Source organism: Tyto alba, unplaced genomic scaffold (genome assembly GCF_018691265.1).
Source record: "Tyto alba isolate M040663 unplaced genomic scaffold, T.alba_DEE_v4.0 Super-Scaffold_14, whole genome shotgun sequence".
Lineage (NCBI taxonomy): Eukaryota > Metazoa > Chordata > Aves > Strigiformes > Tytonidae > Tyto > Tyto alba.
Genome location: NW_024881276.1, coordinates 19,348,696 through 19,364,226, shown reverse-complemented (window position 1 = coordinate 19,364,226; position 15,531 = coordinate 19,348,696). Strand labels below are relative to the sequence as shown.

The 15,531-nt window shown below is 32.7% G+C and overlaps 1 protein-coding gene across 17 annotated transcripts in view; it reads left to right on the top strand.

Annotated features, from left to right (window-relative positions):
* The window catches only part of DMD (dystrophin), a 1,076,492-nt gene that overhangs the window by 364,179 nt on the left and 696,782 nt on the right, over positions 1-15,531 (top strand). For 10 of the 17 annotated variants that reach the window (XM_042788288.1, XM_042788292.1, XM_042788293.1 and 7 more), the window contains 4 exons: positions 934-1,095; positions 8,025-8,135; positions 13,392-13,565; positions 15,029-15,184. In XM_042788288.1, coding sequence (XP_042644222.1) covers positions 934-1,095; positions 8,025-8,135; positions 13,392-13,565; positions 15,029-15,184 — 603 coding nt within the window. The other 7 variants (XM_042788299.1, XM_032992772.2, XM_042788297.1 and 4 more) reach the window with 5 other exon arrangements.

Sequence of the window (15,531 nt, the reverse complement as noted above, 5' to 3'; positions counted from 1 at the left end):
TATTATGTGCTTTGTATAAAGCAGAATCTCCGTTAGGCAGAAGCTGCATCTTGAGTAAAACATGAATCTGCAGGTGAACACAAAGACACATGTAAGAAACATATTAAACTGTTACAAATACCATAAGCCATTTATGTTAGGTGCTTAAATATGCATGTGTTTAAGGACAACTTGGAAGGAGAATTTATTGTTCTGATTTGGTAAACAATAAAGTGAGCTCCTTTGAAAGGAAAGCATCCTTCTCAAAAAAAAACATTGTGTCAAAGGTGGTGGTAGGCACTGTGGCACTGGTGGTAAAGTAGAAGCAAGAGTCAACTTCCTAGGCTAAAGGAGCCTATTCTTAGAGTGATAATAGATTGAGCAAGTCCACAGACAAGTAAAGACAAGGATATGTCTCTTATTTTCCAGAGTAGGCATTGCCTCTGTTCCAGACAGCTATTTATACTCCATATAAGAGAACTCCTTCTCAAGAGAGTCTTTATCCCTCTCACTTAGTGAAGTGGATTGTCTTGGATGGGATTGTGATGACAGTAACCCTGTTCTCAGTAAAGAAAACCTCTTGAAATATATAATAAGATCAGGAGGACTGCTATGCCACAGAATGAAAGGCTACACTATCAGGATGGTTTTATTATGCAGCTTTGCCAGCTTTTACTCTGTATAGAAAACCTCAATACATGCATTGTTTTTTCAGGGTCCTGTATTTTTTAGAACTTGTCTATGCAATCTGGGGGGTTGTTTGTTTCTTACTAAAAAGAACTGAATGGGTGGCAAAAAGATACGCAACTTATCATACAAAAAGGTGGATGAGCACAAGTCAGAAGTACTATTTTTGCTTCTTAGCTTGCAGTTTTTGAAAAAAAAAAATTGTGGGAAAAGATGTATTACGTGCATTATTACTAAGAATATTGATAACATTGTAATTGTTTTTAGGCCATGAGAAGACAAAAGAGTCTTGAACAGAGTATTCAATCTGCCCAGGAGACTGACAAAACCCTCCGCTTAATCCAGGAGTCTCTTGCTGTTATTGACAAACAGCTAACAGCCTACATTACAGACAGAGTTGATGCAGCACAGGTCCCTCAGGAAGCACAGGTAAGTTATATACAGGTTGAGCTGATGTGTTTACTGGTTTTCTCAATCAACCTTAGAGCATTTGGTAGTCCCTCAGCCTCATATTAATAACAGAGATTTGCGACATGATCAGTATGAAACTACAAGTAAATTTTAGGTATGATTACTTTGAGAAATTCAAGCTAATCTTCTAATAAGTCATCTTTTTCTTCTGATTTATATTATATACCTGTATAGAAGATGTATAGAACTATAAATGTCATGGAAGACTAATTTTAAACTGACAAAGATAAACAATGTGACTCTTTAAAATCCAATTCACATCCTAGAAAGAAGGAACTCATCATCTTCACTACTCCTACATGGCTCTTTTACAGAGACGATTAAGTGATCTGGGGATTGTTACTAAATTATTGAAACATAGACAATGTTGTTAGTTATTTCATGATGTGCACATAGATGTAGTTATATTTCATTTTTTACAGCTCATGTAAATTTAACAGAAACAGCTTTTCTCATTCTTCAGAAATGGTTTATTGAACCTTTGAAATAAAAATATACATCTAATTCTCATTTTTACTTTTTCAGTGGTAAGAATACAAATTAAAAACAAACATCTATGGTATAAAACTATTAATAGTTTACAATATTATATACATCGACTTTTCTGTAAATTCCACCCAAACTTAGTAAGTCAGATTACCAAAGTAAACAAACAAACAAACAAAGGTACAGGGAAATTGAAAACAAATGTTTTAAAATTATTTTAGAAGAGACATTCAATTGTTTCTTTTTTTTCTGGCACGCCTGTAGAGTTTTAAATCATTCTAAAAAATGAGTGTCCTACATGGAGTAACTTAGATGGTCTCAAATATATTCAGAGCTGAATATATGTAGACATGAAAATCATGTTTTCTCTCCTTTAAAAATAAAGGTTTCCATGTCTTTTGAATTAGAGTGTAGATAGATGTACCTTTCAGTTGCCTTTTAAATGTGTGTGTGTGTTTGTAGGTATATGCAGATATTTTTATGTGTGTGTGTATAAATTTTAAAAGTTATATTTAGAAACCAGGCTCGTATTTGTATTCAGTCTTATTTTGAAACAGATTCTAATTTATTTGCTTTTAATTTACATCAGTATGACAGTAGGATAAAATTCAAATTAATTATTGTTTCAGTTTGAATCGTAAGATAAGTTAGCTATCAGTTGACTCTCTTGAATTATTTTTCTCTTTCCTTGAAATATGAATAGTGTAAACAAATTTTTATGACACAGGATACAAATCAGCATTTTTTAAAGATGTATCAGTTTAATTATTTATCTTGTAATTATATAACTTTAATATATAAGCAAAATTTGACATGAAAGTGTGCTTTTTTCTCCTGTATTTGGACCCTTACATTGTAGCAATTTTTGGTGGTGCTTCATATATCCCATGGATGCATCTAGTTTAGGTGCATCCTCCAGTACTATATTAGCAATGATTACAGACTGTGTAAAAAGAAGTAATTCAGAACTTCAACAACTGCAGCAGCACAAAACTCAACCAACCTTAATTAGCACACTTTCATGGGAAAATTTCAGCCCAGTGCTTTTGCAGAACTTGTTTTATATTCTTGAGATTTTATTGTCTGATATCAAGTTAACCTGATTATACTATATCTACTGTGGGAAAGCCAGCACAGAGGCTGCTGAGCTTTTCCCTTTCATGTCTTTATTTTAAGATGCCGTTGGGACCTAATGAAAAAACCTTAATTAACAGCTGAACAGATTTAATGCAAATATTGAAGTTCTCTGAAGTTCAGTCATGAAGTTCTTTAAAATCCTTAGAGGGAAAGGGAATAAACAATCAATTCTATGTGGAAAATATACTGAGTCATTCCTTTAGTGAATAGACTTGCCAACTGGTGGCAGAATAGGCACATATGTAATGGCCACATCTCCTGTGGAGCTTCTGCTGGCACAGCTCTTTTGTAGAGCTGAAAACAGTTCATTCATATAAGATCCCCTACAATAGTGTCTGTACAGCTGGAACGGGAATGATGTCAGTGATGTTGGTTTCTAGGTAAGGGGTCAGTTTATCCATGATGAGGGATTTAGCAAACTGTTCAGCAATGTCTGTTGCATTTCTAAAAGTACATACGGGAGAATTTATAATCAGAAAGCTCTTGAGGGTTTGGGAGCTCTGTGTGTTTGCTTCAAAAATTCAAATCCATTTAGAGCATTGATAGGAAGAAAAATCTTTGGTTCAGCTGATCAAAAATGAATCTGAGAAAAAAATATAATTTGCTCCTCTTTTTAAGTAAAATGATCAGTTTAGTTTTTTCAGAAAGTTGACAAAAAGAAAGGGGAGTTAAGTATGTGTTGTTCAAATTCTTCTTTGGATTATTTTTTGAATGTAAATTCTGTGTGCTTCTTACTCCACCATGTGGCACTGAGAACTTAATGCTAGAGAGCCACTGCCATCCAACTTATTTTGAGTACAGCAAAAGTTGCTGTATTCAGACAAAACAATCTACCAACAACAGCACAGATAAGTCAGTTCAGATTCCTCAAGGTGTAATGATGAAAAAAGCTGGAATGAGGTAAAGTCTAAAACAATACTCCAGAAGGGAAGAGTGTTCATTTGTATGCTTGATCCCTTTTAGTTTAGATTAAAGTCTGTTTAATTTCTCTTTACTAAAAAAATACAGGGAATTAAGTCATAATCACAAGAATTTATCAGTTGCTGACTTCTTTTCAAGTACTCTTTAACTGACAGGAAGAAAATAAATCTCTACTGAAAATATTATATTTAAATGACAAAATATTTTTCATATACTTATTTGTACCTTTGTTATTAAATAACTTCTGATGGGAAAGAGAATCTCCACTTTGTACTTCTGTTTATTCTGAGCAATTACATGTTTGGGTTTTTTTATTATGAGACAGAAAATACACTTATTTCACTTCTCAACTGCATGTGACAAATCACTTGTTTGTTGTTCTCCCTGTAGACTTATGTAAAATACAATGTGGAGAATAGATGAACAATATTGTGTCTCTGAGAAAAGCAAAATTAATATACTTTGTCTTTTCAATAAACTTGAATAATTTCAGTTCCGTAGTGATAAGAAATACAGCCTGACTATTTTCTAAGTGGAGATGGTTATTAATCTGTTTTTAAAATATCGTTGTGCTATGTTCAAAGCCAAAGCTAATGTGATGATATAATGGCAGAGTTGTTCAGTTGTGCAGTGTGTTGCCTGACAAGAATAATGCCATGCTTCATCACCCTCAGACTAATATTTTGGGACAAAGAATTCGCAATTGTCTACTTAGTGAAGTGTCTAATATTAAAGGTATTTAAACTTACTTTTCCTCTGCTGCAAATTGTGACAATTATCTTGTTCAGCCATGTGTAGATCAGTGGTCAAAGAGGGAATGGCAGATAAGCATTATTCAAGAAGTGTAAGATTACATTTTTTTATGTATTAAGTTTGAATACACATGCAGATTTCTATACTATGCAGGTTCTCATACTCTACACATCTTCATATCATCTGAACATTGCACTAACTTTTAACTGCACAGACTGCATTTGTCATGTCCAACTTCTTCAGTCTTGCCTTGTCAATCATGTTTCTACCTCTGATAATTTGCTCTTCTCATTCGGACTCTTCAGTTAATCTTTTTTGAAGAGTAGTGTCCAAACCTAGGTATGATGTTCTTGTTGAAACTTGTCTGTACGTCATTCCTGCTGTAACATCATCTTCCTTATGTATTATATGCTTTTCTTCTTTCTTTGCAAAGGTATAGCATCATTGGCACATGTTCTTTTTGTGCTTTTAAAAATGAGTACTTTGACTTCATTCTTCTAATCTTCTGGTACTTTGCCCTTTCAGAGTTTTCGAAGGTAACCACTAACAGTTCTGAAATTGTTTCAGATATGTTTTTTATGTCTGCTAGAATCATGGTCTTTCCGTTTATAAAGATTAACTTACCAGAATACTCTCTAAATGTGTTATCTTCTCCATACATTAGGCTGAGATCTGAGTTCTTAGGCATTGATAGCAATTGTGAAAATAAGCACATACTATACTAAGAATTCTCTGCTTTTTGCCGTCAATATAGCAAGACTTCCTGCATTTCACTGTTCATCTTTTTAAAATTAAGAGAAGTAATTAAGAGAAATAATGTAGTGCATGCCCTTGAGACTGAAATCGTTTTATTCTAGAAGTGGTCCCCATGAGAATAGATACAGTCAGTTCCTTTGGTCTTGTAAATATAATTAGGTTTTACACATATACTTTTAAATTTATACATATATATATATATATATAAATAAGTTTTGAAAATTAATAAACTTCCTGAAAAAAATGCCAGTGATGAAAAATGAGAATTCTTAACCTGTAGGACACAATAATTTATGCACAGTAGTATTTATTAGTTACATACACTGCATTATATTGTGATGTGTTAGAAATTAAATTAAGGCCATTTTTACTATTTATTAATAAACAAAATAGGCATGAACCACTGAGAAAAGAAGAGGTGAGAATAATGGAAATGGAAAAATAAAATTAGTGTTTTGTGGATGTTTACAAGAAGTTGATTTAATAAATTCATTAGTCAAAACTGATGAAGAAGTCAAAAAGATCATGTCAAAATTGAATGAAAATGGGCATCCTAGGCAGGTGTTATAAATTCTGTTATAACTGTTCAGGACTGCTTTAATCTTTCTGCCTGTGAGCAGCAGTGGCAAATAGAAAAAACTATTTTCTTCCTGTAGTCATTACTAACTTTTTTTTTTTAAGCTTTCCTTTAATGTGTGTGTTCTCTCTAATTCCGCATTTTGATATTAGAGTAGGTGATGCTTTGTCTCTCTCCTGCAGAGCAATTTTAAAAAGATAGAACAATCTCCATGCAATGTCCCATAATACCTAATTGCTTAAACAGTACTCTTATCTGTACTGTGCTGTTCTGATCTGTTCAGATAAGAATTGTTCATTGACATGCTTTCCAGAGTGACTCTTAAGTATGAACAAAGTATACTAGAAAATACAACCAGAAATCGGTTAATTGATGAGGTGCAGAAGCAAACAGTTGAAATACTGGATGTATAGTATATTTTTCTAACATTCAGACTTGCTTCTTCCTTGTACATACAGTTCTGACTTCCAAGACATTAAGAAATAATTTGGCTTCAGGACCTACCTAACGCTGAGTCACCACCAACAGTTTGATTCGTGTGTTGCACAAATATGGAAGATAATCCTATTGCAATTATAGTACACCTCAAGGGGAAATTTTAAATGTAGACAAGGAGAAAATAAATACTCCAAAATAAACTATTAAATAAACCTTCTCTCCTTGATTGCATTTTCACTTTAATTGAATATATTTGTTTTCTCAAAACTAAAATACCATATTTAGAAGAATTCTATTACTTGCTCCAAATTCTGCTAGCCATTCAGTCAGTAGTCTTGACAAGGATAATAATTTTAAATGAAAAATTTCATCTAAATTGACAGCTTTCTGTCACTCATTTTGCTTTTACAAATGGTATTCTTCAGAAAAAATATTTCTCTAAACAGTACTGGATAATTTAGACTCAAATATATTTTTGCAATTAAATTTAGTAATGACTCAGTAGTTTTCTGTATTTTGATGAGTCTTTTTCTCTTAAAATCTAATTTAATATATTTTCAATATAACTTGAGATAAACTGCTTTCAACGTAGTCTTGTAATATACAAAACATTATAATGTTATACAAATCATTATAAACATGTTATACCTCTATAAACAGCATACAGCGTACACAGCTTTGTATTTAGTAACCTATGAAAATGTGATTAAAAATACCTATATATTAATTTTTACTTATAATCAAACTTAAAAGGATCAAATTGTAATTTAAAAACCCATTTTCTTCATTTGAATAATTCTTTGTAGTCTTTTGAACTACACAGTTTTCATATTTAATAAATACATGTGCATATTCTTTAGAGCATCTTAGAAATGCTTGTATAACATAGGAAAAAAAAAATCTAAAAATCACTTTTTCATGCAGAGGTAATGGCCTCAAATACCTTTCCTGGTGGGAACATACCTTGTTTCTCATTTTCTAACAATTTAAACATAAATATATGTGAAGCACTCTGAATGTTATTGTATCAATATACTTTATGGGAATTATTTTCCATTACATCGCACTAGACAACTCTGCTTCAGTGAGTTGTTTCTTGTAAGGTTGATTTATGGTGAACCAATAAAGCTGGTATTTTTCTTGTGATGGTTTGATTGCACACTGGTTTTGCAGATAGAGATAACTAAAAATGTGTTAGAAAATGGATGTTAGTGTATTAATGACCTGCATGTCATTATGCATTTATCATATCTACAGATACTGAACGTATTGTCTGGTCAGTAATATGCCACCAATTGTATACTGTTTTATATATAACAAAACTCTGTGAGATAAAGGTGTTGTTATACATGCAGGATACTTTGATCAGTTTTCTCTCAACTCAGCTGATGATACTGTGAAAATAATAAGAAATAAGAATACTGAAGCAAATCACTTTTCTATTTGTAGTTCTCCATGATTAATATTTAATTATCATCCTCACAGGAATAGTTGTTTTCCTTCAGAAGAAATAAATCTGTGGGGGTTTTTCCTACAATGTAATCACAATTTCTTTATCAAGACAATGTCATTATCATCACAATGTCAGTTATGTATGTTTGAACAGGAGAAGAAGTTTTTATTATCACTGAGAAAGACTAAACTGAATAATTTACAGGGTGGTGAAAAAGTATTATTCTTTGAATAATTTTCTCTAATAATCTGATATATAGTGTAGTACTTCTGTTTAATATCTTTCAAAATCAGCAGTTCCCAATAATATTAACAACATAAGAATTTTCTTCAAATCCTGCTGATTACTGTCTTTGATTTTCAATAGAAAGTACAATCTGAATTAACAAGCCATGAGATCAGTTTGGAAGAAATGAAGAAACGAAACCGAGGTAAAGATGCTGCTAAAAGAGTTCTTTCCCAAATTGATGTGGCACAGGTATGTAAATTTTTTTTCCTCCAGTTTACCTTCAGTCATACAAATAAACAGCATGAATAGTACTATCACTATAGTATGAACTGTTCTTAAGATCTCTTCTGGTTTAGCTGCTCCTTTCTAGCCAGGAAATTAGAGTGGATAAACCATATCATCCGTATCTTCTTACTCCTCATTTTTCTATTACACACTTCCTATCTAGATGGCAACAATTCTAGGGAACATGGAGCTGATATAACCAACTGGTAGGGACACTATTTAAGGAATGTCTGTTTCAACCTGGACTGGGAGTCCAGGGAGTCATGAAGATTTTGTGATCCCCTTGGAATAAATTAAGGTGAAAAGACACCAAACAAGCAGTTAAAATGATTTATTTGCAGTAGAAAGAACTTGGCCTCCTACTGATAAATCCATAAGAAAGAGAAGAAAGTAAATAAAAGAAAAGGAAGGGAGAGAAAGAGAGTCAAAGAATCCAGATCACCACCCCAGGTTCCAGCACTGTCTCAGGTCAGGTAATCTTGGGTGGTGGGTGCACACCCAGCAAAGCTTTCTGTCATCTTTTAAGTTCATTTTAACAGCTGATTTTCATACTAGACAAAGAGAGGCAGGTATTCCACTAACTCATTTCCATGAGAGATGAGGGACAAGTGGACCGTGGGTTCTGCACATGCACTGAGGGGGAATGGGGTGCATTAACCACGTCCATTTGAGTCAGTGGTCCAGATCCCCCTACCACCTATACTTTTTCCTCAGTTTTTGCTTCTTGGGCAGTTGTCCATCCTTTAGCTCCATCTGGTGCCTGGTGTTTATCACTTATCAATCTTTTAGCCCTTCTTCAAGGGTTAGTCGTAAACAAAATTGTAGGCATTAACCCACTATATGGTTTCACTCAGTCTACATCTCCCCTCTTTGAGTCTTATTTAGGGAATTTGGAAATATAACTCCAATGGAGTAGAGCCATGCACCCACTGATGCACGCTGTGCTTTCCTAGACAGATAGTTTGTACCTTAGACTAGCCACAAAGGCCACAACTTGTCCTTGAGGTGATGAATGTTTGAGGCATTAACTCCTTCAGTTCCTCACATTTTTTGAAAGTGCTGTGGTTGCAAGAAATAAAAATACAGTGAGACTTTTTGGTATACTTTTGAATTATTTGAAAATATTTACAGTTAAAATTATGTTAAAATTTTTGGGAATAATTGGTAGAACTGCATTTGAAAATCTATGCTAAGCAGTATGTTACAGTCATCTGTGTAAAAAGTTAACTAATGCATGATTTTATCTAGTGTAATAGAGGTAGAGAAATCTGTTTGAAATTGAAAAAGACTTAATTAACACTTAGGAGCAGTATGTATTTTTACACATTAATCTGTGATGGGTTCTTGACTATTTTGCTGCTTTTTGTTTTGCACTTTAGTGCCAAAATTCACCAGGCTGCAAAACAAATGGTCATAATTTGTTACGAAAGACAAAGAATTTTGTTATGGAATTAACAGTAAACAAGGCCATCTTTTTTCTTCATCTCTGTCAAATATTTCTATGTATCTTAGCTTCAGCTTTATATTTTATTATGGATAACATTAATGGCTTTTTAACAGTTAACTAATTTGAAATGAACAAGTCAAAATTATTTTTCTAACGTTTCTTCTTATCTACAGGACTAGGGTTTTTTTGTTGAGAATATTTATGTTTCCTTATTTTTCTGTCTTCCTTCACACTAACTCACCTGACAGTCTCCATGACAGCTGTGATGTTGCCCATATTTCATCACTGTAATGCAGCTATCAGATGACTTTGTATCTAAATGTTTATAAATTCAACCGCATGCAAGGGAGCAATACCCTTTCTAGGTTTTGGATTTGTTTTTTTCTTAATCCATCTTTGTGCAGATATTTTTTTCTTCAGAAGGCTTCTCCCAAAGACCATGTGCATCGGTTTGAGTTTTGACAAATTGGTGGGGTCATTTTGCGTGGATGTTTTGCTTACATTAGATAAAATATGAAAACAAACAAACAAAGGCAAATTTATAAGCATAATGTAAATATCAACTACCAAAAAGGGTAAATGATGAACCCTTTGTTCCAAATATTTATATCTGATTTTAGGCCAGTGAACTCTCTTGAAGTCTTTTCCATCATTGTGCAGTACCTTTAGTGGTAAATCGCATTTCATAAGATTTGTTTTCACTTCCTTTTTTTTCTGAAAAGCAATTTCACTTATAAATAAATACTGCATACTTTTTTTTTTTCACTAAATAATATTTCAAATTTGACATATACATATATTGATATTAGTTCAATTACCTAAACAGAAAGTAAACAATTATGAAAATAAGGAATTGCAGTGAGACTGTGAAACAAGTGTTAAGTGACCAAACTTATCCTGGCTTTTTTTATTACTGTAAGTTGAGAGTTAAGTTCTGATTTTTAAATTTAAGGGAAAAGGGACAATTAGCAAAATAAAAATCTATCTCTGACATAGTGATTTAAGACCTAGTTAGTCCTACTGGGCTAAGATTTTTTACATGAAAGTGAAATCTTGTCCGATGAAGGACTGTTTTTGGAAATTCAACAGTAAATTATTTGTGGGAAGAAATTTTGCAGAAGAGAAATTACATTTTTGTATATTACTTTCATCTCTCTTTTAAGGTAAACACGCTTATTAGCGTAAAAAGGTGTTCTGTTGACTCCCTTCCCTTACCACATTACTAATTCCTAGTGATATTTTAACATTATTCAATGTAATAAAATATTTTTAAATGTTAAATCTCTAAAAATATTTAATTACCAGTACTTTTGCTTTCGAATAACTATGGAACCTTTGCTTCTGAAGAAGACATTTTCTTGAAATCAAAAATGAATGATACTGGCTTAGTTGTGGACTTTCCTTTTCTCCCATCAGTTGTTGCTGTGCTATTTATATAGTCCAGCCAGGTTTGCCTGCTGACCTTGAAGTTTGAGTATTGCCATGAATTCAACTGTTGATATGAAGTAAATTAAGCTGACTACACATTTTAAGTACTTAAGAATTCTGGTGTTACTTCCCACCAAAAATCCATTTAGCCCAGAACTGTATCTTCAGTAGTAGCCAGAAGACAGTGACAAGATACATTAAGGTGAACATTTAGTGACACTTCCCAGTGATGTGCAACTGAGCAGTTCCTGGGTCAGAGATATTTAAAAGCTAATGTCTAAATGCTTTCTGAAATCTTATAATTGCTGGAATACTCAACTTCCTCTAACCGCTAGTTACACTATTTAACCGAATGCTGTGTGAAGTTGTCCTTCCTTTTGTTTATTTTGGTTTCCATATATAAGACCTTAACCTTCATGAATTTTTAGAAAGTTAACAATCATTTCCTAGTCAGCATTTTGCATACCACTAATTTTACTCCTCATCAGTTGTCTCTTTTCCAGACTGACTAGTATGCTAGATCATACTGAGACCTTTAATTATATAGCTTTGATTGTCCTGTCATTCTTTTTTATACATTTTCTATTTTTACAATAAGTTTTTTGAGGAGAGGTAATCAAAACTGCATAATGATTCAGACACAATATAGCTTTATACAATGACTTTTATAATGTGACAGATATTTTCTTTTTCATTTTGTTCCAAATCATTACAAATATCCACTTAGCTTGTTTGTCTGCTTTCAAGTATTGAGCTGATATGTTTTTTAAAACTGACAGGGATATAAATATGTTTAAAATGTAAATGTTACAGTTATCTGTTATAACTAAAGTGAGAGTGCTAATAGATAAATTATATCCCACTTGTATACCAAGCTTAGGGTTTCTTGTGATGAGCATTACTAATTTTTGGATGAATTAAATACAATTTGCTTAGTTTTTTAATACAGATCCTCAGTACTGTGTAATCTTTCACTGATTCTTCACAGATGGTTTTATTTTTCTCTACAATGAATACTGTCATTCTCTCTTTTCTAGATCATTTTAATATATTGACCGACACTATTTGTAGCAGATATTGATGTAGCATTGCAAGCTTCCCACAGGACTTGATGTTCATTGAGTTGAAGTCACAAGAGGATGAAAAACTAATTAAGTATGAATTTGGTGTATGCAAACACACTGAAGAACAATAACATCACTTATTCCTACCCTTTGTATCCTATTTTTAGTCAGTTGTTCACTTATTTATCTAGGTAAAGTCTTCCTTTCTTACCCCTTTGGGTTTCAATTTCATTAAGAGTATTTAATGAGGAAAGTTGTTGGAAAGAGCTGCTGTTACCCAGAATTCTCTTCTGCTTATGATTCCTGCCTCCTTCACAGAAATCTGATAGCTGTGGGAAGCATTTTTACTAATGCCTATGTATAGGCTAATTTTATTCCGTATTGAAGTTTTTCTCAAGTTCGTATAGTACTAACAACACTGTATTGGTATCAAATGTCCAGGATTTGAAGATAAAAAAATAAAAAGTGTGTTTGCAGATGCTGAGTTCCTATTTAATTAATTACCCATTTCTTAGTGATTTTTTTTTTTTCAAATAGTAGAAAAACTTATCTACTAGTACTTTACTCTGTACTTCTACAGAGAAATTAGTTCTTATTCAATTATATAATTAAAATGTCCTTTTTTTTTGCTTTACTTTTAATCATTTCCCCTCTCCATGAGGTATGGATCATGTGAGCAAGCAATATAATTAATGCACAAAGATAAATTGTGAAAATTGTGAAATTAGAAACCATGCTTGTCATTGATTTGTATGCCTTCAGAATACTTTCTTTTTACTCTAGATTATGCTTTTTAAAATTTAAACAGAAATAAATTTTATACCCTAAATCTTACTTACTGCTCAGTCACTTTATTTGGGTTTCTTTGAGGGACTAAAAGATTCACTCCTCATACCAAGAAGCAGCAACATAGTAGGGCTAATGAGAGTCCATTCTGGAATGTGGATATGTTATGATCAAGCCATTAAATCTCTGTTCTCACCCAGCACCCCAACATTTTGCATATTGGAAAATACAAAAGCTCTCCCTTTCTTCAGTTGATTATATGGGCTCTTTTGTGACTGGCTCTGCTGCATCCAGTGCCCTGGATGATACAAGATTATTTTTCCTCCTGTGAAGACCAAGATTCTCTGCTGCTGGTATTTTCCCCATAAGTTTTAAATTCTTTAAACAAGAAACTGCTGATTGGTAACAGATTCTAAGTATTCTGTAACAGGTTAAGACATGTCTTCAGTGTTGATTTGATTTCACATTTACTAATCACCCATGCTTACTTTTCAGAAAAAGCTACAGGATGTCTCCATGAAGTTTCGCTTGTTTCAGAAGCCAGCCAACTTTGAACAGCGTCTACAAGAATGTAAAAGAATTTTAGATGAAGTGAAATTGCAGGTGCCCAAGTTGGAGATGAAGAGCGTTGAGCAGGAAATAGTACAATCACAGTTGGATCATTGCATGGTGAATATTTAAAGATGTTGTCTTTCTATTTGTTTCCTGCCTGCTCTGCCTTTCAAAATTAAAGTACATACTACTTTTAAGTAAATAAAATAATATCCATGCTAAGAATTGGCTTGGATTATGGAGAAAAATGCACTTTGTTTTGTTTTTTTTTTTTTTTTTGTTTTGTTTTGTTTTGTTTTTTTTTTTCAAATCTGCTGGGAAAAAAGTCTTGTTTTTACTGTCCAGACATACTAGACACAGATTTTACATTGCAGGGGATACTGATACTAAAAGAAAAGATGAAAAAATTACAGACTAAAAAAGTACATTGTAATTTCTTTTGATGTTCTAAGTATACAAGACAGTAAGTTTATTTTCCAACACATGGTGGCAAAATGCTGGAATGTAGAATTAAACTAGACATCTCAACAGCTTCATGTTTGCCATTCTTCACATACCTGTGTAGTAATGGACACTGTATATCTCTGTGGAGTCTTTTTTCACTGTGGAGTTTAGTGGAACTTCCAAGCCATGCCAAAATTCAACTTCTGCTCTACTTATCTTAATTGGGCATTTATGTAACTGTTAAATGACCTGAGTTACCTAGTCATACATTTAGATGATGATACCAACTCTCTGAATATGGAAAGAAAGAATACTTTTGCTTTTCTTAGTATCACTCATTTGAGTTATTAGGGAAGTGTATTGTGTTTACAGATTTCTTGCATGCCATCACTTATTGAACAGCTGTTTATCCCTTATTTTTTGCTTAGTCATTGAAATACTGCAGGGAGATGTCATGAATTATACAATTATTTTGGCTCTTTATGCTCCCTTTTTGTGCATGTTTTTAAATTATTTAGTTTTTTGAACAGTATTACACTTAGTAAATGTAGGGGAAATCCTCTATCCTACTAATCTCTTGATTTAGCAGTATGAAAAATTGTCAGATTTTTAAATTAGTTTAGTGGCTATTTGTAGTTAAATACATCTAACAATTTGTATGAGTTGACAGAAGACATCTGTTGTTGTTCTAAATATTACATTATCTAAATCAGTTTGAAAACAACCTTCGTCATATCTTTAAACAATTAATAATGGCATGTACTTTCTTACCTATAATATTTCTGCTTTTTTTTTTTGGTGACAAATCTTTGAAGCCACTGTTAGTAAGGATAGGCTGTAATGAAACTATTAATTTGAATTCTGATTTTAAAATTGATGAATTTTTCCTGTAAACATTTTTTTTTTTAATACATTCACACACTCAGGGTGAGTTTTCTCTATCCTTAGGTCACATACCACTGTACTTCTCAACTCCTTTAGCTTTCAGATGTAAGTGGAAGGTGCTGAGTAATGCATAATGGTCTTTCTATACAGAAAACAATGCAAAGACATCTAGTGCATCTTTATAATACCTTCAACAGTCTTTTCTGGTTTACTTATTTTAATGGTGGTGTTTCATATTTCTGTTTAATTAGAAATTATATAAAAGCCTGAGTGAAGTGAAGTCTGAAGTGGAAACAGTAATAAAAACTGGGAGGCAGATTGTTCAAAAACAGCAGACAGAGAACCCAAAGGAACTGGATGAAAGGCTTACAGCTTTGAAGTTGCAATATAATGAATTGGGTGCAAAGGTAAACGCTGTGTTTTCAATACAAAACTATGACTTCTTTTTAACTGGGAAAGAATAATCTTGGTATGGTAAGTAAATGTTTTTTTTTTCAGTTCCTTTCAAGGCCCTCATTTTTTCTAAAACATGGGACAGAAAGAATGGAAGCAAAGGCAATCATCAGGATCGTTATTCACTTGCTCTGAGAAAAAGTAACCTTCCAGAAGAATATGAAATTCCTTTAATACAATTTAAAATCATACTTTCATAAGATTTTAATTTCTTTTTTTTCTATTAGTTCATTGTTTTTTAGGGGTCAGAGAGGGTTGTTGTTTCATTTTAATGCCTCAAATAGTCACTTCTTTCAAAACG